Source organism: Eulemur rufifrons, chromosome 16, assembly GCF_041146395.1.
Source record: "Eulemur rufifrons isolate Redbay chromosome 16, OSU_ERuf_1, whole genome shotgun sequence".
In the NCBI taxonomy this organism is placed as follows: domain Eukaryota; kingdom Metazoa; phylum Chordata; class Mammalia; order Primates; family Lemuridae; genus Eulemur; species Eulemur rufifrons.
The window spans coordinates 31,505,069-31,528,950 of record NC_090998.1 but is presented as its reverse complement, the minus strand read 5'-3'; the positions used below and the strand labels follow the sequence as shown (position 1 = coordinate 31,528,950).

The window sequence follows — 23,882 nt, the reverse complement described above, 5'->3', positions numbered from 1 at the left end:
TGGTCTCGAACTCCTGACCTCGAGCGATCCACCCGCCTCGGCCTCCCAGAGTGCTAGGATTACAGGCGTGAGCCACCGCGCCCAGCCTAGATAATTTTGGTAAATAGCCAAGGACTTGAGAAAAATTGGAGAATGCTGAGAAAATTTAGGGGAATTATGTGAGTATTCCAAAGTAGATCCATGCCTGAACATAAGTGGATGCTTACCAGAGTTTCCCTAACAGGGATTTTGATGGGAGAATCAGGTAATAAACAGTATGCGTTAACTTCAGTCATCAGTTTGTGGTCCTAAGTCTTCTTTCCTATCCTTACACAGTGAGGGATGAAATGTAGATATATTATTGGCTTCGTGATGTACCGATCTCTGACATCAAAGGTATTGAAAAACTCCTACAACCTCACCCATTTGTATTTTCAAGGACTCCAACCCCTCATAATTTTGCCAATTGACCAATTCTTTTATGTACTAAGAAGAAAAGCCTAGAACCAGTGACAGACATGGAAGAACATCAAAGGCCTTACTATCCACCTTTTGGTACAATTACCAGCATACTAGAATACTAATTTTCTTCCCCACCATTAGATATACAGTGTTTGACAGTTAAATTTACCACTGGTCTAAGTGATATAGAAAGGTGAGGAATAGTACATAAATGGGTTATGATAAATTTGGTTTGCCTTCAAGTTGGGAGAGGGATAAGAATGTTAATAATTGCACACATTTTATCTCTGTAAATGTTATCTAAGGCATATGTGGATATATGTGTACAGTAATATGTGTGTGAGACAGCAAAGCAGTAGAATGTACTGAAGATAACAGTCAATGTTAGTCAACCTCAACTTCTGGCTAACTCCTTCACTGGTATACCAAATACAAACAGGAGCAGGTTAGAGAGAGAATGGTATTTAGTCTAATCTTGCCGAGTTTGTGGTCCCTAGAGAAAACCCAAGGAGAAATGTTAAATTCAAAGTTGTATCAGTGTGTCTGGAGCTCAAAGAAGAGGTTGCGGTTGGTGATACATCAACACCTACTTGTGTTGATATCGGCCAAGGAGTGAGTAAAATGAGAACAGAAACAGGATGCAATTGGAAAACTAAAACTTGAAGGATTGGCAAAAGCAAAGCTGTCCACCAAATGTGGCAGCACTAACTTGAAACGTTTTTCCTCATTGTTTCTGTGACATTTTAAGAAAGGAAGAATAGAAATGATGCCCAGTCCTAGAGATAGAACTAGAAGGAGGTCACCGGTGTGCTAGCAGAGGGAGTTGTGACAGAATGAAGGGGTGATGCAACTGGCATAGAGAAGTGGGAAAAGAGAACAAAGGTTATATTTTCAGTAAGTGAAAGGAAGGAATGAAACAGTATAATGGCCTTAAGGAGCTGAAGGGTAGAAGAAAAGTATATTGGAGAATCGTGATGTGACTCGGTTTCTCCTTTACTTGCAAAATTGTTATTGCTATAATAAATACACATGCTCATTTGTTGCTTGCAAAGTTATATTTAATTTTTCATATGCCATCAACATTTTATGAGAATACAATGCCTCATAATGGGAACTCATTTTTTTTTTGAGTGAGATACAAATGTTTAGTTATTCTCACTATTGAATGACTGTTTTTGTTCACTTACAAAATAAATACCTGGCCTGTTACAACTGGGAAGGTGATGTTAGCATTAACTGGGCGTTGAGGTTGTAGACTGGTAGCACATGTCTAAGCAAGAACAGGTCGTGGTGTGCCTGTATCTGTAAGATATTGTACTGCCATCAGAGCAGTCAAGAATAATGTCTCTGAACTCATAGTTTTCTTCTCGGCAGCAAAGGCATGAATTTTCCAACTGAAAGGTATCATAATTGTACCTAAAAGAAAAAAATTCAGTAATATTTTTAGAATGTCCTTTGAAATAAAATGACATCAGTGCTCAAATTCTAATTGTTTACATGACTTAGCAAACCTTCCAACCAATTTATTCTTTTCCTAGACCTTGTATTGCCCCCTCACTGTGAACTTCTGATGTAGATCAGTGATAATTGGTACGAAAGATCAAAAGAAATAAGAAATCCTAAAAAAGAAGATCTATAATCTTAGAGTATTATAGTGCAAAAAAAATACATAAGGTAGATTTTTAAATATACAATTTAATACCAATTATCTATATTAATCTATATGCAAAAGTGTATATAAAGGAAAACATCTAAAATTCAAGTTCAAAAACAATTTGAGAAATGCACTTCCTTGGTTAAGTAAGTACATTCTGTAGTCACTGCATGAAGATGAATACATTTGCCGCAAATGTATTGTTAAGCATATTCAGGAAACTACTTCAGAATGACTCATCACTATTTAAAATGTGTATTTTAATTCTCAGATCTTTTTTTTTTTTTTTTTTTTTTTTGAGACAGAGTCTTGCTCTGTTGCCTGGGCTAGGGTGCCGTGGCATCAGCCTAGCTCACAGCAACCTCAAAGTCCTGGGTTTAAGCAATCCTCCTGCCTCAGCCTCCCGAGTAGCTGGGACTACAGGCATGTGCCACCATGCCCAGCTAATTTTTTTTTCTACATATATTTTTAGCTGTCCAGGTCATTTCTTTCTATTTTTAGTAGAGACGAGGGTCTTGCTCTTGCTCAGGCTGGTCTTGAACTCCTGACCTCCAGCAATCCTCCCGCCTCAGCCTCCGAGAGTGCTAGGATTACAGGCGTGAGCCACCGTGCCTGGACCTCAGATCTTAATAGATATGTTTCATTAAGCCCTGATCATAAAGCAGCATTTGCTCTCACATAAAAATTTCTCCATGTAATGATTTAAAATCTTAATTCCCTCCCACATACAAGGTTACAAAATTAATGCGTAGTACAAATTCAGAGAGAAACTCACCTGACAGTCTTTTTGCATTCCCCTATGCATCTTGCCATCTTAACTCTTTTGCTGCAACCATTGTAGTGAACAGTCACGTTTATAGGTGAAGGTCTGCAATCATTCTTACCTAAAACAAAATGGGTAAGAGTCAGAAGTGAGGTTTTAACATTAACAATTGCCAAGCTTCAATTTTCTTATCCATAAGGAATAGCAACTACTTCACAATGTTATTGAGGGGATTAGCTATCTCAGCACCCAGCACAAGGTGACTAGTTAATACTCAGATGGATGGTGTCTTGCTAGTGGTATTATTGCTATCACAGGTGAAGGAGAGGGGAAGGGCAAAGTAGGAGGAAGGGACGGAAGGGAAGGGGAAAACAGAGGAAAATGGATTATTTTTTACATCCGTTTTTCTCACTGTTGGTCATTCTAATGATCTAATACACCAATTTGCAACATAACTTGCTGAGATCAGAAGAGAAAGCTACTTTTTTCCATGAAAATTAATTTTTCCCTTGTAAACATCATTGGTTTTTACTGGGAAGAATGCTGCAATCAACATGAATAAATAACCATAATACATTATATAAACTACCAATTGATATTTGTACATATATAGGTTAGATTACCTGTTGTGTTAAAAATACAGGAGACTTTCTTTTACCAATTCTGCCATTTTGTTTTAAAGAAACACTGAATTTTTGTCAACAGCTTACATATCCTCTCTATGTGGAGCTCAACTTTACTTACATGTATAGCAACACTTTTCTGAATCATAGACTCTATTCTCCTGTAGGGGTAAAAGAAAAGACAGATTAGAAAATTTCTTCCAACTTTTTCTATAAATAATATAACATTTCTTAATTTATTGAAATAGCATCACAAAAAGGGAAATTAAACATGAATAATCTGATCTCAGATCTAGTAAGCAGGGGTGGGAAAGCAATGAGATGACCCGAGTTATAAAAATGAAACTCAGTATTTAGACTAAAACTTTTTAACAATGGGTAGAGGAAGAAAACAATACTTAAAACCGAATTATTTTTAAAGATAAAATGTAATAAAAAATTATTCCTCACATATTAATTGAAAAATACTAATGATATTACCACTAGACACTATGCGTCTCACAGTTAGGATCTGTACCTTTCACTTTGAGACATGGATGGGCTTAAAATTATAACAAAGTAAAAGCTTGATATTGATATCCAGTATTGGAGTTCTAAAATAAAACTTTATATTTTCAGAAAGAACTGAATTTTAAACCTCTCTTTATAATTTAAACTTAACCATTCATTAATATAAAGCCCCATCATATTTGAAAGGCATAGAAATGAAGGAAAACTGTGGCACAAAGAGATCTAAACAGCACATATTTATGTGATTATATGGTAAATTTGTATTTTCATAGACAATGATTAACCTGATTTCATGAGCTATTGGCAAAAAAAAGATGGTGGGATTTTTTTGTTGTTTGTTTAAAGATACCAAAATGCCTTCTATAATAACTTCTTCTAGAATAGGACTAAATTAATTGTTGTAGAGCCTGAAAAATCTGTGCCTTTCTTGATCTGAAAAACATACTTAACAATAAAAGGTGGACATATTTGGAAACCTCTGGCTCTGGATGAAATAAACTTGTTTTAAAAGCTATGGAATCTGTTAGAGATCTATGTGTTGGTGAGACACAAATAACAAAGAAGATAGGTTGGGTTTGTGTTCAACATGAGAAGTGAATCTTATTGATGACTAGTTAAGATGACTTACTTCTGCACACCAGGTCTGCTTTGGGCAGTTCTGGACTATTGCAATGAGGCCAGTGCTATTGCAGGAGTAGGAGACACATGGGTTGCTGGGGTCCTCAAATGAAGCACCAATCTAGTAGAAGGAGGAGAAAAAATAATTGTTTGCCTTGATTTCTTTTTGAGGTGGACAATAAAACCAGTAAAAAAAAAAAAATTAAAATTCACACTTAGTGACTTTCCAGAGGCACTTTCTGCTATCGGGCTAATAGTTAAGAAAGTTGTCCACTTCCATGGATAAATCAAAGTTCTTTAATGACAACACAGAATATGTTAAGATTCTCAATCCTCAAATTAAGATTCACCAACATTTACTCTATTATATTTTCAAGAATATTTTAAGAAAAGTTATTTGATCGAGCGGTTTGCCAACTGTTGTGTTCTAAGCTTAAAGGAAAACAAATAAGAAATCTAAGTAGGAAAAAAATGGCACAAAATAGGTTTATCAGATTAGAACAAATGGCAAGTGTTAACAAGATGTCTTCTATTTATGCTTGTGTTCCTATACTTTTAAATCTCTCTAGATTGCTATATAATTAGCTCATGTTCAACATTAAAACAACAGTTTGAGAAGCCATCAGGGCAAGATGAACTTTCTGATAAACTGAAATTTTACTGTTTCAACCATTTTGCATATAAACAATTAGAGGAAATTTTTCCTTTTGTTCTTGAAATATTATCATATATAGGTTCAAGGCAGATCAACTTTGGAAACTAAAAATTTCCAAAGAAGCCCATGTGGAAATAAAAGGGTTTGAAAGTAAAACCCTCATAGGCTGTTTTATCTATTTCCTAACATACCACATATATTTTTAGATTAAATTAATATTTGGTATCACCAGTTCAAACATGTTAATATCAATTTGAGAATAATCTGATTTTTATGACTTCTTGCTACTTTTTCTAAAAAAGTTAAATTACTGTCTAAATATGCCAAATCAGTTGTCAAAATCCAGCCTTGAATATACTGTGTTGCTGTATCCACATCATGGAGTTCTAGTCCTTTGGGTTTTCGTATTTGATCTCTGACAGTTTGGCCATCTGATCTTTCTGGTTATAATTACAGTTTAACTCTGTTCATTGACTTGAATGTTACAAAGTATGTCTTCTCCATCTGGCAAGGCCCATGGGAAATTTTGTTCAGAAGGTCCACTGCTGAGTAGTTAATGATCAAGTTCTATATTTCCCCCTTTGAAGAGAGGCATGGTGAGTGTTACATTTGCTATTCCTTTGGAAATGGATATGGGGAAAAAAATGAACAGGTTCCAATCCATCATTACTATTTTTTTTCTTTCCATATTATAAGCTGAAAGTCCCTTGGTGTAGTCACCCATTACATTTATTCATATAATTTAACAAAGATATTTTAATGAAGAAAAGATCTTACCTCATAGTCAGTATTGTTAAAGGAACATGTTCTTGGTTCTGAAAATTAAATACATCATTTTGTAAATAAAAATAATTATTTTAGAATAAAAGAAATTATAGCTAGGATCACAATTACCAGTTATAATATTTCTCCTCATACTCTCATAATCTCCCTTTAATCTACTGATTATGATATTCGTAACTGTGAATTCTGGGTATACCCCATTCTGAAGGTGGTAAGTTTTAAAAATGCAAGTACCTAGTTCTGTTTTGTTTATTATTAATACACCTGTCTAGTATTGTGTTTGACAAATATTAGCTCAAAAAATCTCTTGAATATGTGAATAAATAATGAACCGATTCAATGCAAATAATATATTATGAATACACACCACAGTATCCAATTTCACAGCAGGTATCATTAGATTTGAACTTTACAAGCTTCTCTCCAGTTTTGCATGTGGGTGGAGAAGGGCACTCCTGAGGTTTGCAGTCTACAGTCTTTGCAGCAGTACAGGTACAATTGTGGCAATTGCTAGTCCAGGTGTCTCCAGGCTACATATACAAACCAAGTTTAGACCTCTATTCAAATAAAAGAATGAGGGAGATTTTGGATTAAAGTAGAGCAAAACTGTATACTTACAGTTTTCTCTTCTCCCAGTGGACCATGACAAACTGTTAAAATGAAATGATAAATGGTAATTAAATTTGGCAAAATATAACCATCTGTTATTTATAGATAACCACCAGGTGGCTAATACTGTAATTGGCAGTAGGATTTCAGAGTCACAGAATTATGGAGGATTATAGGGTGCCTTAAGGTGGATAAATCACATCTACTTGCTTCAAGAAAACTGTTCCTAACAAGCATATCCTATTTTTACAATCCCCAGCAATGGATAATTCTTAATTTCTCCTGGCAGTGGTCAATAAATCTTACGGCTACTGACTGACTTGCTGTTTTACAGTCTGACTTTTGTTTCCACAATCCTACAAATTACCAAGATTTCATAATTACCAGACCCATGGGCCCTTTCTCAGTTTAAATTCTCTGCCATACTTGACATTATTAATTCTCACCTTCTTGAAAATGTTTTCCTTTCTTCAGCTTGAACACTATGAAACTCCTGTCTTTACTAGCAGCTCTTTGTTACTCCTCATTTTGTCTCTATTCTTCCTTCCATCTCCACAATGTCTACAGTAACATCAAGTGGATGGCTCTCACACTTCTAGCTCCAGTCCAGACCTCTCTAGTGAGCTATTGACCTAGTTCTCTACCTAATAAATAGCATCCTGGCAGATCTATAAGAACCTCAAACAATCTGTACACACAACAGATTGTATCATCTTGCCTGGAAAACCAGCTTCTCTTCTAAAATGGCTTCCTCCTGTTAAGGACCGAATTATTCTTTCGGTCATTCAAGCTGAAAACTTAGGACTCATTCGATTCCTTCTATCACTTGGCGTATACTGCCAAATCCTGTATCTTCACCTCACTTTAATCTCTTCCTTTCCTTGTTCTACTTGCTACAATACTACTGCAAGATCTTATCTTATCTTATCTAGCATACTCTATTGGCTTTTTAAAGGGTTATGCTGACACAGAGCTCTTCCTGATTCAATCAATTCTCTACATAATAGGTAAAATAATTTTTCTAAAGTCTAATTCTTATCTCATTACTGCTTTAAGAACTCTTGGTGGCACCTTAGTCTTGTAAAATAAACACCTTGATCTAGCATTTAACTTCCAAGGTCTCCCATATTGTGACAGAAACCCACCTTCTCAACTTTGTCTCACTTCTCTCATTTACCTGGCCCTGCACTAATCTACATATTGTTCTTAAACTCCAATTCTGTAATAAAATACCTGGGGATTCCTTGAAAATATATGATATGTAATATACAACATGTACTCTCTATATAATATTTTATATTTTTTACTGTGAAATTTATTTTCTGCCTGATATGAAAATTGTCTTTGTGTTTGAAAATCTCTCTTCTCCCACTATGAGTTTTTTTTACTAATGTTTTTCCATTTGCTGCAAAGCATATCACATTGTCTTGAGAATGGTAGGAACTCAAAGTTCCCTAAAATTACTGAATTCTGGATAACATGAATTTTTATAGCTACAGTTAAACCCGCAAAAAGGTTGGAATTATCAAGTTTTAAAAATGTTCACTATCAAGTGGCAATATTTTGATCAAGATATCATATAATTACATGAAATAGTAGGTCAACTATATTTTGATCTAAGTAACCAGGTATATTTGGTTTGGCTTCATTTGTGAATGCGAAAACATACTCCCTATTTATTTGGTGAATAAGAGCTAAATTCATCTACTTCAAGTTTTCCTATCTTATAACATTTCTATGTCTAGTGAGTTTTATTAGCATGACATCTGAAATTTGATTTACAATAAGAACCATTAATGCAGAATGATTCTGAAGTGGTGTCGTTCTTACCTGGAGCTGGTGGAAGTGATGTTAGACATTCTGGGTAAAAAGAGGAAATTCACGTTAGTCTCTGAGGTTATTGGAGTAGTGATGGGGCTAGTTATCTAATTCGTTATTCTATTGCTAGAAATAATTGGTTCCATAGCTAGTCTTACAAACAGACACATTCCCATCCATCTCCTCTTTTTGCTCCTCATTGCATTTGAAATTCTACCATTAGAGAGTATGTCCTTTTGCACCTGCAATTTTGATGGGAAGGAAATATGAAAATTAAAGGGAGAAAGGAGAAAACATCAAGGTAAACTCTTCAAAATTTTCTTGGAAGACAGTTTAATGAATAGAACAATAAAATAGATAACCAAACAATAAAAAAGATGATTCAGACAGAAGATGAAATAAGCATTATTAATTATCTGGTTTTGATCCCTTAAGAACTTTTTCTTCTTTTTATCTTCTTGAAGTACTTCAATTTTGTTCTATCTCCACCTCCACCAAAAGCTTTATACTGGTCATAAGCATCCTTCTGAGCCTTCACACATCCCATGTTTTTGGTCAACCCAACAATCCACTCACAAATTTCAAATTCTATTCTAAAACTGCTAAAGGTCAAATATTTTTATTCTACCTAGCAAGAAAAAAGCTGGCCTACGAGTAACAGAATATTGTAAAAGAACTTAAAATTTCTACATGTTCAGAAAAAGTGACCAAATATTAATATTAATAACAGGTATAAAAATATAGATAAAAAGGAGTTAAGGGTTTGACATTTTCTTCTTATTTTTAAAAAAATTTTTATACCATATTTTTCCTATATGTAGATATTTAAAAGATAACAAGGGATTAGTATGAACACTTAATGCACTAATTTTGACAACATAGATGAGACAGATATATTCCTTAAAATACACAAGCTAACCAAACTCATTCAAGAATAATCAGAATATCCCTATGCCTAATTTTTTACCTTTATTTTTTTTCACGTATGACATTTATTTGAAAATTTGGGGGATCAAATGTCTCTAACTCCTTACTGAGGGAGGCTAGACTAGTTCCTAATTATGAATGCTTAGCAGATTAATAGAAACCAGCAATAGGAGAGAGAAGTGATCAGTTAAGCATAAATACAGCAGAAAATCTTCCCTTATCAGAAATGTAAGGGTACACTGGAGATATTTGTAAGAGGAGCCACAAAGAACAATCTCTTAATCTCCACACTGCTACCGGAATGATTTCTCTAAAACAACTGTCTGATCATTATCATTCTCTTGATAGAATCTTAAGGAGATCTCATTTACTGTAAGGATAAAGTCTCATTTAAGGTTGGTTCTTCACGAACTTTACTTACCTTTCCAATCCCATTTCCTCCCTAAACCTCACATAGTCATTGCCGACACCTGGTTGATTCCTGAACTCTCCCCTGTGGTCTCATGTCTGTCTGTTCAAGGGCAGTTTGGCAGGAATTCCCTCCCCACCTCAGCCAATGCTAAACTCAATCGCCTCCTTTCTGATGCCCTCGCTCAACACTACCAACCGATAAGCAGAAACGAACACTCCACTCTCACCCCACTCTCGGGACAATACATGTTTCAGGGTTATCATTAAATAATCAAATACACAGTAATGATAATATCTGTGCCCATAATCTCTCCCCCTACACACACACACAAAATATAAAATGGAAAATGCTGTACCTTACTGATGTGTTTGCTATTAATGTCTGTGACAGAGTCTAGCACATGTAAGATAAAGAAGCATTAGTTGAAATAGTAACAAAGAAATTAGGGCTTTTCCCATACTGACCTGTTTTATTTTCAGTTTCTCGATCCCCTGTTGCCATTACAGTGGTTTCTGGGGCAAAATGAAAGGAAGGTATTGTGATTTTATGAGAATAACATGCACATATCCAGTCTGTGTGTACATGCGTGCACAGATGACAGCACAAGTTCATGCTCAAGGAAAGCGTCGTGTGGAGTAGAGAAGTCATCCGGTTCATTTGGGGCATTTCATTTTACCTGGCTGGGATACGTGTGGGCTTGTTGCGACTCCTGCTGAAACTGTGGTGGAACCTGCAAGAGGAAATATAAAAGACTGCGGGACTTGCACCCCTCATCATCCTCTTCTCATAATTCAAAAGCTGCATGAATAAGTCTTCAGGAAGGGAGCTCTGGTGAAAGCTTAAACCAAAAACTCCCAGGGAAGAAAGGTGTCCCCAGGGGAACAGCAAAGGCATGTCCCTCACGAAAGCTGAGGGCTGTCTCTCTTCTCCCCTTTCTCTGCCCCTCTCCCCTTCCTCCTCTCCTGTCCTACCGTCCCTTTCCCCCTAACTCAGCTCCTTATGTATAATCAAAGCCACCCTGATCATTTACCTGTTTGCACTCCAGTTCCAGAGGTTTCCTTGACTCCTATGGAAGCAGTAACTGCTAAGAAAGGAACAAAAGTGGTGAGAGTACAGGGATCTAGAGAAGCTAGAGCTTAACTTCATCAAAAAAAATAAATTTATTTAAAAAATTTGACAGATAAAATTATTATGTACATGATTTTTTAAGGAATATATACATTGTGGAATGAGTAAATCTAGCCAATTAACATATGGCATTACCTCACTTATTTTTGTGGTGAGAACACAGTCTTAGCATTTTGCAAGAATACTATATATAAACTAGTTACAATCATGTTGTATAATAGATCTCTTGAACTTATTCCTCCTAACTAAAATTTTGTATCCTTTTGACCAACATCTCCTCAAGCCCAGCCCTTAAACACAAACTACCCCAGCCCCTGGTAACTGCCATTCTGTTCTCTACTTCCATGCAAGCTGCAGATAAGCTATCTTGTCTTTTTGAGATGCCACCAAGAAAAATTCATTTATTATTTGACTTACCTGTGGTGGAAATTCCAGGAGCAATGGTTGTTTCAGATGGTTCATTGGCGGTACCTAAAATGAGAAAGGGAAGAACAATAAACCTTTTCTGGTTTGAGAAGAGCATGTCCCCTAAGACACCTCCACATGGAACAAGAGTGTCAAAGCACCTGGGGCGCATACCAATACATCTGATGCCAAGCTCATGCCCCAGCCATTGAAACACTAAGAGGTTTCTATCTTAGCAACTCCTTGTTCACAGAGGTGAACTGAATGTTTTCCTATGACTCTAAGTGACAAGTGCTTTTCTCACACTTAACTGTTTTACTTCATGTAACTTGGCTTCCTGGTTCTCCTGTGTTAGTTTGGGGGTTGCAGGGAGAGAAGTTATGAGAGAGTGAGAGAAAATGAGAAAACATCTGTGATGACCAAGATTTCAGCCTCTACTCTCTCCTCTAGCCCCAGAAACCCAGAACAAAAAGGCAACTTTAGATGGCCAGAAAAGATAAACGTCTAATGAGATTCTATCCGATTTCCTGAGTCTCTATCTTTATCCTCAATACCCTCCCGCCCATGTTGAAGCAACAGTAGGAGTCATTAATGAAAAACCAACAGATTTAAACCACTGACCATTTATTTACACCTAAGAAAGGCAAAGAAGAATGAAGTAGATACAACATAGCTGTTGTAGCTCTGCCGCTGCGACAGCAGTCAGTTCCAAAAAAGAGATCTCATTTTTCTAGTCTTAGACACTTAGAGTTACTTACTAAATATTTATTTACCTGTGTTGGAACCTCCAGAAATAGCTGTTGTGCCAGAGGCTGTCCCAGTGGTGCCTGTAATAAGAGGGAAGGTAACTCTCACCAAGTTTTTCTCATCTTAAGAATATGGTATTGTCAAGTTTTCCTGTTTCTCTGAAGCAATGGAAAGCAATTTAACACATTTTCTTGCACCAAATGTTAGGCCTGGCCTGTTTTCCAATGTACTTTCATGATTGCATGTTCACGGAAATATGAGGGAAAAAAGTACAATTGCCTCATAGATCTCAATTCTCTAGATCTAGAATCATCTAGACTGATTACTAAATTAGAGAGTGTTTCTCTTATATGCATATGATTTATTTCCAGTAAAGTTTTCTAAAGTAAATGTAAGAAGAGGGAGAAGTTCTCCAGGGGAAGAAAACCAGAAAAACAAATTGACTAAATTTGTAATCAAGGGTTAGGCATCTTAATCAAAGCCTTATTTAGCGAAATCACTTGGATCTATTAGAGTAACCTCTACTGACCTTCTTGGCTGCTGGTGACTCCCATTGATCCTGTGGTGTTGCCTGGGAAAACAGGGAATAAAGAAATGATGTGTCTAGAGAATTACATCTATAATATGTCCTTTGGGAAAAACCAGAGAGTTAATCTAGGTTGGCCTCATGATCTGCTCTTAAAGGAAAAGCAACCACTTCTTAGCCATATTCATTTTCAAAGTCTGAGCAATCACTGAGAGAGGTATGGAACTATGAGAAGCAAACTATCATTCAAAATCTGTGTATAGTAAACTCAAATGGAAAAATTATTAAGAATCAAAAATCCTGCAAAACTTACCTAATGCAATTTTTGCTTCAGTGCTTCCAACTCCTTTAAAAGTCGTGGCCTCTGTGAGAGCAAAGGAGGAAAATTGGGAAGATGGAGAATTTGTTAACATGCAAATGATATGGTAGTATATGACCCTGTCCCTACAGCCATTTAAAGGAGAATTCCTTTTATTACTTGACTTACCTGTTCTAAAACCTCCAGGTGAAGCTGTAGTTCCAGATCCTGTCCCAGTGGAACCTGGGATCGGAGAGAGAAGAAAGAGGGAGTAATGTGGGCAGCGTCTTTCTTATTGAATAGGGATTATGGTTTAGGACAAATCCATGTGTTTCTGTGAAACAATGGATTCCTTATCCCAAGGGGTGAAATAAACATGCTTTTCCCTGTTCTTTTATATTCCTTGTGGTAAGTGGCATCTTCTGGGATCCTTTTCCAGAGTTAGTGTCATGGAGACAGAAGCCTTCCTAATTCTTACCTTTTTCAATTCCCTATGCTCACCTGCTTGATTTCTAGTTGGTTGGCTTCCTGGAATTATGCTGGTGACTCCTGAAGGTTAAAAAATGGAAAGAATTGTGAATCTTGATGTTTTAATTCTTTCAAGTTTCCTTCTTCTACTTTCAAAGTATTATAACTATGAGGCTACATTATCTGAAAAATGAAACATTCAAAAAACTACATGTCCCCAGTAAATTCTGGCTGATACTGTTTGAGATTCTGAATTTCCTAAATTAGAGGTTATGTGGTCTTCTGGTCACAGTATGGTACATCCCATTACTCCCATACTCTGTGTTATGTTATCTAGGTTGGAAACTTCTTGGTTACTGGTTACACATTGGCAATTGCTGAATCCAAACTCCTCCCCTTTCCAGGTTCCTTTACCCACCCTTTACAGATACCGGCAAACCCAAGGAACTCTGTTTTCTCTTCTCACTCTACATGACTACCCTACATAAACTCATCAGCACCCATACTTTCAAATATCATTTGTAAGAAAATGACTGACAAAATCTCTACCTCCAGTTTTGCCTTCTCTTCTGGGCTCTAGTCACCCTCATCAGCTCTACTGGGTATCACTACCAGGAAACTTCAGAGAAATTCAAACTCAAGCTATCAGAATCTGATCTCAATACATCTACCAATTAGCATTTTTTTACTCCAATATATTCCCATAGTGGATGGCACCATCATGCATCCACCCAAGCACCCACGCCATGAACTAGGACTCTCCTCTCCTTCATCCTTTCAAACACATTAGTTGATTCTAACTGGCCAACAACACTCCTGCCCCTGCTACCCCTTATTTCAGTCCCTAGTCATCTCTCACTTCAAGCAGACTCCAAACTAGACAACATGCCTCCACCAACCCCTCTTACTTTCCCTCATATCATCATCTTTCTACCTTGTGACTAATTCATCTTCCAAAAAAACTAATCTGGGCATGGTAATAAACCTACCTAAAACCTTGCAATTGCTCCTCATTGCCCATGGAGTCAAGTTTTAAATTTTTTATGTTATAACTAAGCCCTATATTATAATCTCATTACAGAATACAGAATTGTTGAATTGATCTCCTTTTTCCTCTTCATTTTAAAACATTTCTGTCTTAACTTTGCCATCTAGAAGCTCCAGAAAAACCTCCCAGTATCCTCTCTTGCAATGCTTTCCCAACATCTGGGTTGTATTCGACAAGCACATTGTATTACAGTTTCCTGAACATTTCAGGCTATTTTACATCCCCATGCTTTTTAATATAATAGAAAAAATATTCCTTTCCTTGAATAAATTAAAAAATCTCTATATAAGATCCCCCACCCCAAATGCCTTAAGTCTATTTTGGTCATCTTCATTTATCTGGGTTGGAAACTTCTTGGTTACTGGTGACTTTACCTGATACAATAGTAGTGCCTGCAAAGACAAGTGTGGAAATATTTACCTAAAAAGACTCCTGTCTCCATTGAGATATTTACTTCTGGGAAGCTATGTCTTAATAAAGATGCATCTAATTAACTCTTTAGTCCAGGAAATTCCAGAACATTGATGTGATCAACCCAATTGACTCTAATATTAATAAATCTTCAAATGAAAAGTCTTATCTCTGGTCAGAGGCAAAATGCCACCAGTAATCAATGAAATCCCAACAATCTGCAATGCAGTGACCTGTTTGTATTTTATTCCCAGTGGTGGTGTTGGTGGTGCTTAGTACTGAAGTTGTAGTTCCTGGGAGTAAAAAATAAATAAAATAGGTGATTTTTAAATAATTTTGAAATCTAGAAAATATTTTGTGTTGTTATAGAAGACATATTCTCAATGAAGATGGCTTTTTTGCTGAGATACTAGTAAGAGCTTTCTTTGGTAACTTTGACTAATTCCTGTTGGAATTCCCAGAAACAAATATCATAAAAGAAGCTGCTCCAGTGGAATTTGAAATGAAAATAAGATTTAGGGATGGATAGATTATGAAATAGAGAAGAAATCATAGTAATGATTTTTTTTTTGTCCCTAGAATAGCATAGACTTGGACAAATTTACATGTTTCTTATAAGCAGTAAAATGGTTTCTCTATGCAAAAAGAAGCAAAAACCATGTTTTCTCACAGACTTTCTCATTCCCCCAAACGAATATATGGCAAAACTCTCATTCTGGAACTCTTTTTCTATGGTTAAATACTTTGGAAAGTGCTTTTCATCTGTTCACCTGTTTTACTTCTTGTGACTTGGCTCCCTGGTGCTTCAGTGGGGATTCCTTGGAAGTAAGGGGTGAATTGTAAAAACTGAATTTGTTAGAACCTTAGTCATGAGGATAAGCCCATGAGAATGCATTTATACTCAATAGAAGTCCATGATAGGTGAATTAAACATTTCTACTAACCAGGACTGGAATTTTCTGGGCCCCTGGAAACTCTAGCTGATCCTAAAGTAGTACCTACAAAAGCAAGATGGATAAAGGATTGAGAGCAACAACACAACATTCTTAGCTTCATAAAACCACATCTAAAAGGCTGATGTGCAAAGAAAAATCAGTCTGAAGAGCAATGGCCAAAGCTAATTTACTGGACATATTATCTCTTCAAGTGAAATACAAAACCCTGTTTCAGTCGCACTTATTCATCATCTACCACAGATTCAACCAGAGAATTGTTGAGAACCCAAAAGGCTGAAAGAGCATGTCACTCACCAGTTGCCATTCCAACTGCAGTGGTAGTAGTTTCAACTTCTATAGAAGTTATAGCCTCTGAGAAGTAGGAGAAAGTGGTAAGGAATGCAGACATTTAGAAAAATGTGTAGTAGTATTACTCTATGTAATATCCCTGTGGGAGACATCAGGTCCTCTGAAGTTCACAGAGGCAGGTTTCCCCAACTCTTTCATGACTTACTTGTGTTAGAATTCCCAGGTGCAATGGTTGTACCAGTTGTTATTCCAGTGGTAACTGAAATCACAAGAGGAAAAAATCAATTTATGAATTCTCTTTTACCTAAAACTAGGATTTAGTTTATAACAATGGGTTTCTTGAGTGAACTTTATATCAGGAAATTTCTTGCCTTAAGTGATACATCACACATGTTCTTTATTATACCATTGTATTACAAATACATAAAGGGCAGTTCACAGGGAGTAAAGTGTTAATATTCTGGCAATTTGTACTCAAAGAGATTGAGTAAAATTTCCACTAAGGTCACTATAGCCAAGATGATTTACCTTAAGATGAAGAGAAAAATAATTTTTGACTATTTGCACACACCTATTTTAATTCCAGCCTTGGTGTTTCCACTACCTCTGAAAGAAGTTGTGGCCTCTATGTGAAAGCAAAAAAGGAGAAGAGAAGTCAATTCAGATCACCTGGGAAAAATTTGGTGGTACCCCCAGGGTATGTCAGGGAGTGTGTATGTTGTGAGGAGGGGTTGTAGGAGGGAATATTGATATACCTGTGTTGGAACTTCCAGAGGCAACTGTCGTGCCAGAGACTACACCACTGGTGCCTAATGCAGGGGGGAGAGAGAGAGAATCCAAATAGTGATGCATTTACCATCCTGAAAAGAGCATGGGCAACAATGACTGTCTATAGCTCGAAAGTAGCAGAAGATCCTTCTGGGCTACTCTGTGAAGGTGAAGTGCATTCTCTATTTTTAAACTCAGAGTCACAATAAACACATTAGCTCATGGTCTAGCCTTGATTATTTACTTTCAGAGGCAAATAGAAGGCTCAGGGCCTTTCCCATGGTTACCTGTTTCACTTCCAGGGCTTGACCTCTTGGATGTGCCAGTGGTAGCTTTTACTGACAAGAAATAGAAATCATATTTGTGTAAAGGTATTCAACTGTATTCAGTTAACAAGCTTACAACATCTGAAATCTAAAATATAATAGACCTTAACTTCCAGAGTTACTTCCATCATTTCTGCTTTCCTAAATAGGAACTATGTAGATTCTACTGTCTCCATATGTTCCAAGGTAATAACTTGAATGTGAAGAGGGGAATCTTTCTGGACTCTGAGCCCCTTCAGAATTACAGTATAAGTATCTCTTCTCTTAGGAGAAGTGATATTTTTATAATATAAGCTTTGTCTAACAATGGTCTCTCTGAAAATGCAAAAGCAAATATAAATTATTGGGAACTCAAGAGTTGCCAATTCCACTTTCATAGGTTATGCTCTTTTCTATGGAAGTTGTAACTTTAGAGAAGAAAAAAGAAGAAATCATAGCACCTGTTTCCTTATTGCCTCACCTGTGTTGGAACTGCCAGGTGAGATGGTACTGCCAGGGACCACTCCACTAGTACCTAAAAGAAAAAAATGAAATGGCATCATCATGTCAATTTCATACCTACAATAAGAACAACATATTCTAAAATAGGATTGAGGACACTACAAAATTCTTTATTATGTGAAAAGACCACTTCTAGGGATAGCTTGTTCCACGGCTGTTGTGTGTGTTTGCTAATGTAATGAATGCTTCATTCTCGATATAAACTTGGTGGCAGGAGAAGGTACAACATGGGGCGGGGGTGGAGCCTTAGTGATAATACCCCTTTGGACTCATAACAAAACAAAGGTGTTCTCCTTTACTTACCTGGTTGAATGCTAGTGACTTGGCTACTTGATACTCCTAGAAGAAGAAACAAAGCATGACTGATTACCTGTTAAATTTTCATTTAGGTAAAATACTGATACAAGAAATTTTAGTGTTCTACACAAGTTTAGATATGTAGCAAAGGAATCTCGTGGTATAGTGTAGTAATAATATAGTGTCATGGGTAAGAGGATGGACTCTGGAGTCAGACGGCCTGAGTTGAAATGTGCTGTTCACTTACCGTGTGATCTTGGGCAAGTTAGTATTTTTGAACCATATTTTTCTCATCTATAAAATTTGTGAAAACAATATTGAGAAGGATGTAGACTAGTACCTGGCACATAGTGCATTCTAGAAAGCTGTAGCTACCATATAGCTATTGTTGCAAGCGAAAAGAGAAGAGGTTAGAAAGCTGCGTGCTCACGTGTGTTTATTCTACTTCCTGTGGTTCCACCACCTCCAATGGATATTGTAGCTTCTAAGAGAGAAAACGTAGAAAAATGTGAGGTGACCAGGATTTAGCATTCTGAGGAAAATTAGGGATGCACTTTTCTTGGTAACAATACCAAGGGAGACTTTACTACTAGACCTCATACTGTGGAGGGTTCTCACCAGCTGGTCGGCTCACCTGTGTTAAAACTCCCAGGTTCAAGTGTGGTGCCAGAGCCCAGCCTAGTGGTGCCTGCAACAAAAAGGACAGTGGTGACTTTTCCTCTCACTGGAGAGGGACTGGGTTGGCGGGGAATCAACTTGTCTTTCGAGTTTGTCTCCCACTCCCAATTAGTGGTGAATTATTTGTGTTTTCTTGTGCATAGTTTTAATCTCAAATCAAATAAAGATGCAAATTCCTCAACATAGGATGCCCCCTCCCCCCGTTTTTAGAACTTAATCACAGTAATCAAGCGGCCCCCTTTGCTGCCGTATTTACCTGCTGTGCTTCCAGTTCCTTGTTTTACTGACCCTCTAGTGGTAGCTCCTAAAAGGATGAAAATAGGAAAAGTTTTGAGTGTAAAGCTAGACTTGAATTATTGAGATAACTACTGTCCATTTCAGCCACTTTTGTGCTCATGGGAGAATATACTGTGTGAGGTAAGTTTTCTTTGTTCATTTCGGCTTTCTGTTTACCTGAAATAGAACCCTCTGAGCCTGTAGTTCCTTCTGTTGATATTCTGGTGATCCCTACAATGGGAGGAAAAAATGTTCCAGACCATTATCACTTCCACTCTCATTTGAAGGGATCTTCATATGTGAGCCTGGGCCCTGGATATGGAAGGACTTTAAAAATCTGCCCAAACTGATTGGGAATCAAGTTTCAAAAGAAAACATTATTGATCTTAGATAAGAGTTCCTACAAAGCTGCTCCCAAGAAACCATTCTACTACAAAGCAAAGTATAATTGTAATTTATCACCCAAAAGTCACACATACACACTCTCACACATACACCATTAATTCTCACCTGTTTTCCTTCCTACTATAGTGGTTCCACTGATTGCTATGGAAGTTGTGGCTTCTGGAAGAAAAAGAAAAGACAGGTAAAGGATGGGAATTTAGGAAGAAGAAAATATATACTGTGATACTCTTACATGAGAAAAGTAATGTGAAAGATATTTCCTTATTTCCAGAAGGGGCATTTTCTTCCAAGCTTGTTACCCTACCTGTACTGGAACTTCTAGGTGCAACAGTTGTGCTCAAGGCCACACCAGTGGTGCCTGAAATGAGAAGGCCATGGTCTCATCACAGAGAATATTCTGCACCGAGGCAATCCAGGTAGAAATTAAATGTATATCTCCAGAGCCACATCATTCAACAGTGCTCTTTGCACTGCCTAGCTCCAGGTGACACCACTCACATGGACAACTTGGCTACAAGGCAGTCTCATGAGCATGTCCTTTCCTTGGCCTTTCTGCTTCTTGACTGAGCCATGTATTTTTTTCCCATGTATCAATTATTTCATTCATTCAGTAAATATTAATTGAGCCCTGTTTAGTACTGGGGATCAATGAACAAAACAAATGAAGCCTTTTCGCTCCAAGGAGCCTATGTCTAACAGGCTTACTTAGCAAATATAATGTAAAATCCTCAAATGGGAGACAAAGGAATTTACCTGTTTTACTTCCAGTGATTTGATTGTCTGATGCTCCAGAGGTGGTTCCTGATCATTGAAAGTAGGTAAAAGATTCTGAGTATGTTTTGACCTTTAATCAATCACTGAGGCAACCATTAAGCAATTTAATATTTAAAGCTCAAGATGAAAAGTCAAATGAGAAGCAAACCATATCTTAGTTCATTTTAGTTATCTGTTTATCTGAGACAGAACATTCTGGCCCAGTGTTAACTCCTGTTGATTATGTATGGGTTAATCTTCTAGAGAAGTACTACTCCTCCCGTCCTCTCTAGAAATCTACATCACAAGGCCAGGTACTGGAAAAGGCTGGTCCAGAAACCAGCTGCTGTGGTGTGTGTCAACAGCATGGCTAGGTTGGGGTATGGGCTGGAGGGACCTGCCCTTTCTGTATGACAGTCTTGGAGATCCAGAGGCAAACTCATGATGGCATCAATAGCCATGCTAACATCTGGATTCCTAGTCCTCACTGATATCATTACAGTGGCTCTGATGGTTTCTAAGGAAACTTTGGCCTCTGGAAGAAGCAATGAAGAAAGTGGAAAGTATGTTTAGGGACACATATTCCTGTTTGAGGTTAAACAAGGGATGATGGCCTTTGAAAATATTCACTTACCTGGGGTGGAACTTCCAGGTGCAACAGTTGTGCCAGAGACTACTCCATTGGTGTCTGGAATTACAAAGAGGAAGGACCTGATAAGTCATTTCCTTTACATTAAAAGAAGAGCTAAGAAGAAAAACATTATATATTTATTTTAAATCATAGAAGATCTCTTCCAGGGTTCCTTATACAACTTTCCACAAGTAGATTTCCTCCCCCACGCCCCCCAAAAAGGCAAAGGCTAAATTTTCACATTAGAAGTCTTCTAATTCTGTATATTGGTAAATATCAGAGAGATACTCATATTTTCATCATGCTCACCTGTTTGACTGCCAGAGACTTGGCTCTCTGGGGCAGTGGTCTTGGCTTCTGAAGAAGAAACAAGAGAGAAAATATTCTGCCATATAGAAATGTAAGGTTTTGGGGACTCAAAGATTTCCATAGGGCAGAAATCACTCTATTTCAATCACTTTGAATTGTTAGAAGGAATTCACAGATGTCCCATTTTTACCTAGGACTGTTACTGCTTCAGTGGTTCCCAAGAAAGCTGTGGCCTCTGAGAAAGAGTAGAAATAATAGTAGTGAGGGCAAATTTTTTAACAATCTGAGAAAAATATGGTAATATCACCCAGGGAGATAAACTTATTGAGGAGTCCTTCCCAAGCAGTGAGCTTTCCCAGCTTGTTGATTTACCTGAGCTGGAGCTCCTAGGTGCAACTAGTGTACTAGAGAGTACTCCAACAGTGCCTAGGTAGGGGAAAAAGAGAAAGATCATCATGCTGACACTTTCGTAATCCTTAGAAGAATGTGGCCAACAACATGCCTGTCTATGATTTTGAAGCAACAAAAGACACTTCCTAGATCTATAACTGACAAGAGGAGAGACATCTTCCATGTTTACCAGAGGCACATGGTAAACATGGAAGATGTCTCTCCTCTTGTCAGTTAATGCAGTGGCTAATATCCCTGTCCTCATTATTTTTTGCTAAAGTTGAAGGTCATATCAAAGGCTTTTCTCATGTCTACCTGTCTTACTTCCTAATGTTCCAGTGGTGACCCCTAATGAAAAGAAAATGGGGAAAAAAGTATATTTTGAATTTTTATCTTTGAACTAAAAGATGACATCTTAATGATTTCTATGCTGAACAGAAGTCAGTGCTGTGATGTTATGCAGATCAAGCTCTTTTCAAAGGGAAAACCATTTCAGAGCCTGAAGTATTGTAATTCTCTTCTCCAGAGACCTAGAACCCTGAGGTTAATTCCCTGAGAAAGGAAAGCCTTTGGGAAACTTGGGCCCAAGTAGTTCAAAATCCAAATCTAAAAAGAAATCCTGATTCCCTTGAAATATTATAGTCTCAAAAGGAAATAAAAAACCACTATTCCACATTAAAGGGATTCTCTACCTTATCTTTGCCAATTTTCTATAATTTAAAATTATTCCAAAATAAAAAGCTCATTAAAAAATCTGTTCTAATAAATCTATCAACCGGGAATCAAACTATAAGAATAAATAATGAAAACCCCCAAATCTGCACCTGATTTTATTTCTGCTCCAGTGGTGCCACTTCTTCTTAGGAAAGTTGTGGTTTCTTAAAAAAGGAAAGAAAACCAAAGTGAGTATTAAGAAAGAAAGAAAGATCTAAGGTGATGTTACTACACGAGATAAGCACAACTGAAAATGTCTTGTCACCTACTATTAAGTCAGAAAAAAAGCCCTTCTGACTGTAAAAGTGATACACACTTTTAATTGTTTGAAAACTGATAATAAAAAACTTTTAACTCATGATTCCTAATTGGACCTTAGGTAGTCCCTGATTGGAATAAGATATGTAAACTTCTTAATAAAAATGTTTATAGTAAAGAACTCGAATGATAAATAATAGTAATGAGCATATCTAGATATTAGAGTTTTCATGGGCAAAAGTTTTGCCAGTGGCTACCATACTGAACTTGGATCACAGAGTGACAGAAATCAAAATGTCAATTCTTTACACATGATAAGGAAATGGCCTAGGATGGGGTGAGGGAACCATGTGTTTTCTGAATATGCCACCAAGCTCTTTTCAGAGGTTTCTAGAAGCAGGACGTAATCTTTATACGTTTCCCATGCACCGTTGCTATCTCACAGAAAATTTAATGACAAAAATGTCAATAACTCAATTACTTCTCTTAGATTTTGACGAGAGAAAGAAAGATGTTTCTCTCCCAATCACCTAACTGATTTTCAGTGCCTCAGCTCCATGGTGAAGCCTCCTTGAAGCAGAGGAAAAGAAGTAAAAAAGAGTAGTTATTAGGTAAAATCCTGGCTATTCAGTAATTTTTGTTTAGAAAATGCTCTTCACCGGAAGTTCAAATACTAGATACAATTCAGACAACTTTGCCTTGGTAGACAGTGGTCTGTCTGGGCTTACCTGTAGTGGTTTCAACTTCCGTCGTTCCACTTTCTCCAGGAGAAGCTGTAGCTGCTGAGAGAAGAAAGACACAAAATGAAAAGTTTCAGGGGGTTTGGAATGAAATGGTGGTGCTTCTGCATAGAAGCACCAAAAGGGAACACAGGCCATTGTAGAACATATACAAGTCTGTCTGCCAGACTGCAGACTCACCTGTGCTGAAACTTCCAGGGGCAACTGTCGTGCCAGGGGCTACCCTGGAGGTGCCTGAAACACAAAGGGACTGAGGTGATCATGGTGACTGCCTAAGTCAAAGGAGTACCTTAATCTAAAAGAGATATAATGTGTTTATTTATTATTTGCCATAATAGAAATCTTTCTTTGAGCACATGGTAGATGATGAACTTGATGTATTTGCCTTCTTTCAACAATTCATAACCAAAGCAAATCCAGAGACGATGTTCCCAACTTTAGGTACTTCTGCCTGGGATTTGCTGAGAGGGAAACTATTAATAGATGCATTTCCCCAGTGCTCACCTGCTTGGTTCCCTGGCCCTGCAGTGATGCCTGCTATGAAGCAGAAAAAAGCGGGCTGGGGAGATTTAAATGTGCTGAAAACTTTAGATGTAGAAGAAAATATTGAACAAGCAAATTTTTTATACATATACACACACAAACGTGCGTGTGTCCTGGTTCCATGGTGCTTTTTTCTATTTCACACATACATACAGAAAACTTGCTAGATTCCAGCTAAAATGCTGGTGTTATAATGACAATGGAA

The 23,882-nt window shown here is 37.2% G+C and overlaps 1 protein-coding gene across 1 annotated transcript in view; it reads right to left on the bottom strand.

The window, feature by feature from the left end:
• Positions 1–1,673: 1,673 nt before the first annotated feature.
• The window catches only part of LOC138397257 (mucin-19), a 139,940-nt gene continuing 117,731 nt past the window's right edge, over positions 1,674–23,882 (bottom strand). Inside the window, 35 exon segments of the mRNA XM_069491212.1 lie at positions 1,674–1,857; positions 2,871–2,979; positions 3,603–3,642; positions 4,620–4,730; positions 6,042–6,079; positions 6,415–6,577; positions 6,666–6,697; positions 8,487–8,516; positions 10,278–10,325; positions 10,490–10,543; positions 10,844–10,894; positions 11,359–11,412; positions 12,120–12,173; positions 12,623–12,664; positions 13,107–13,160; positions 13,419–13,466; positions 16,095–16,151; positions 16,294–16,347; positions 16,660–16,713; positions 16,844–16,897; positions 17,144–17,194; positions 17,643–17,696; positions 18,411–18,464; positions 18,615–18,668; positions 18,915–18,962; positions 19,445–19,498; positions 19,644–19,697; positions 20,093–20,140; positions 20,727–20,791; positions 21,035–21,072; positions 21,206–21,267; positions 21,405–21,458; positions 23,123–23,176; positions 23,315–23,368; positions 23,639–23,671. Of these exon segments, the coding sequence (XP_069347313.1) occupies positions 1,674–1,857; positions 2,871–2,979; positions 3,603–3,642; positions 4,620–4,730; positions 6,042–6,079; positions 6,415–6,577; positions 6,666–6,697; positions 8,487–8,516; positions 10,278–10,325; positions 10,490–10,543; positions 10,844–10,894; positions 11,359–11,412; positions 12,120–12,173; positions 12,623–12,664; positions 13,107–13,160; positions 13,419–13,466; positions 16,095–16,151; positions 16,294–16,347; positions 16,660–16,713; positions 16,844–16,897; positions 17,144–17,194; positions 17,643–17,696; positions 18,411–18,464; positions 18,615–18,668; positions 18,915–18,962; positions 19,445–19,498; positions 19,644–19,697; positions 20,093–20,140; positions 20,727–20,791; positions 21,035–21,072; positions 21,206–21,267; positions 21,405–21,458; positions 23,123–23,176; positions 23,315–23,368; positions 23,639–23,671 (2,108 nt within the window).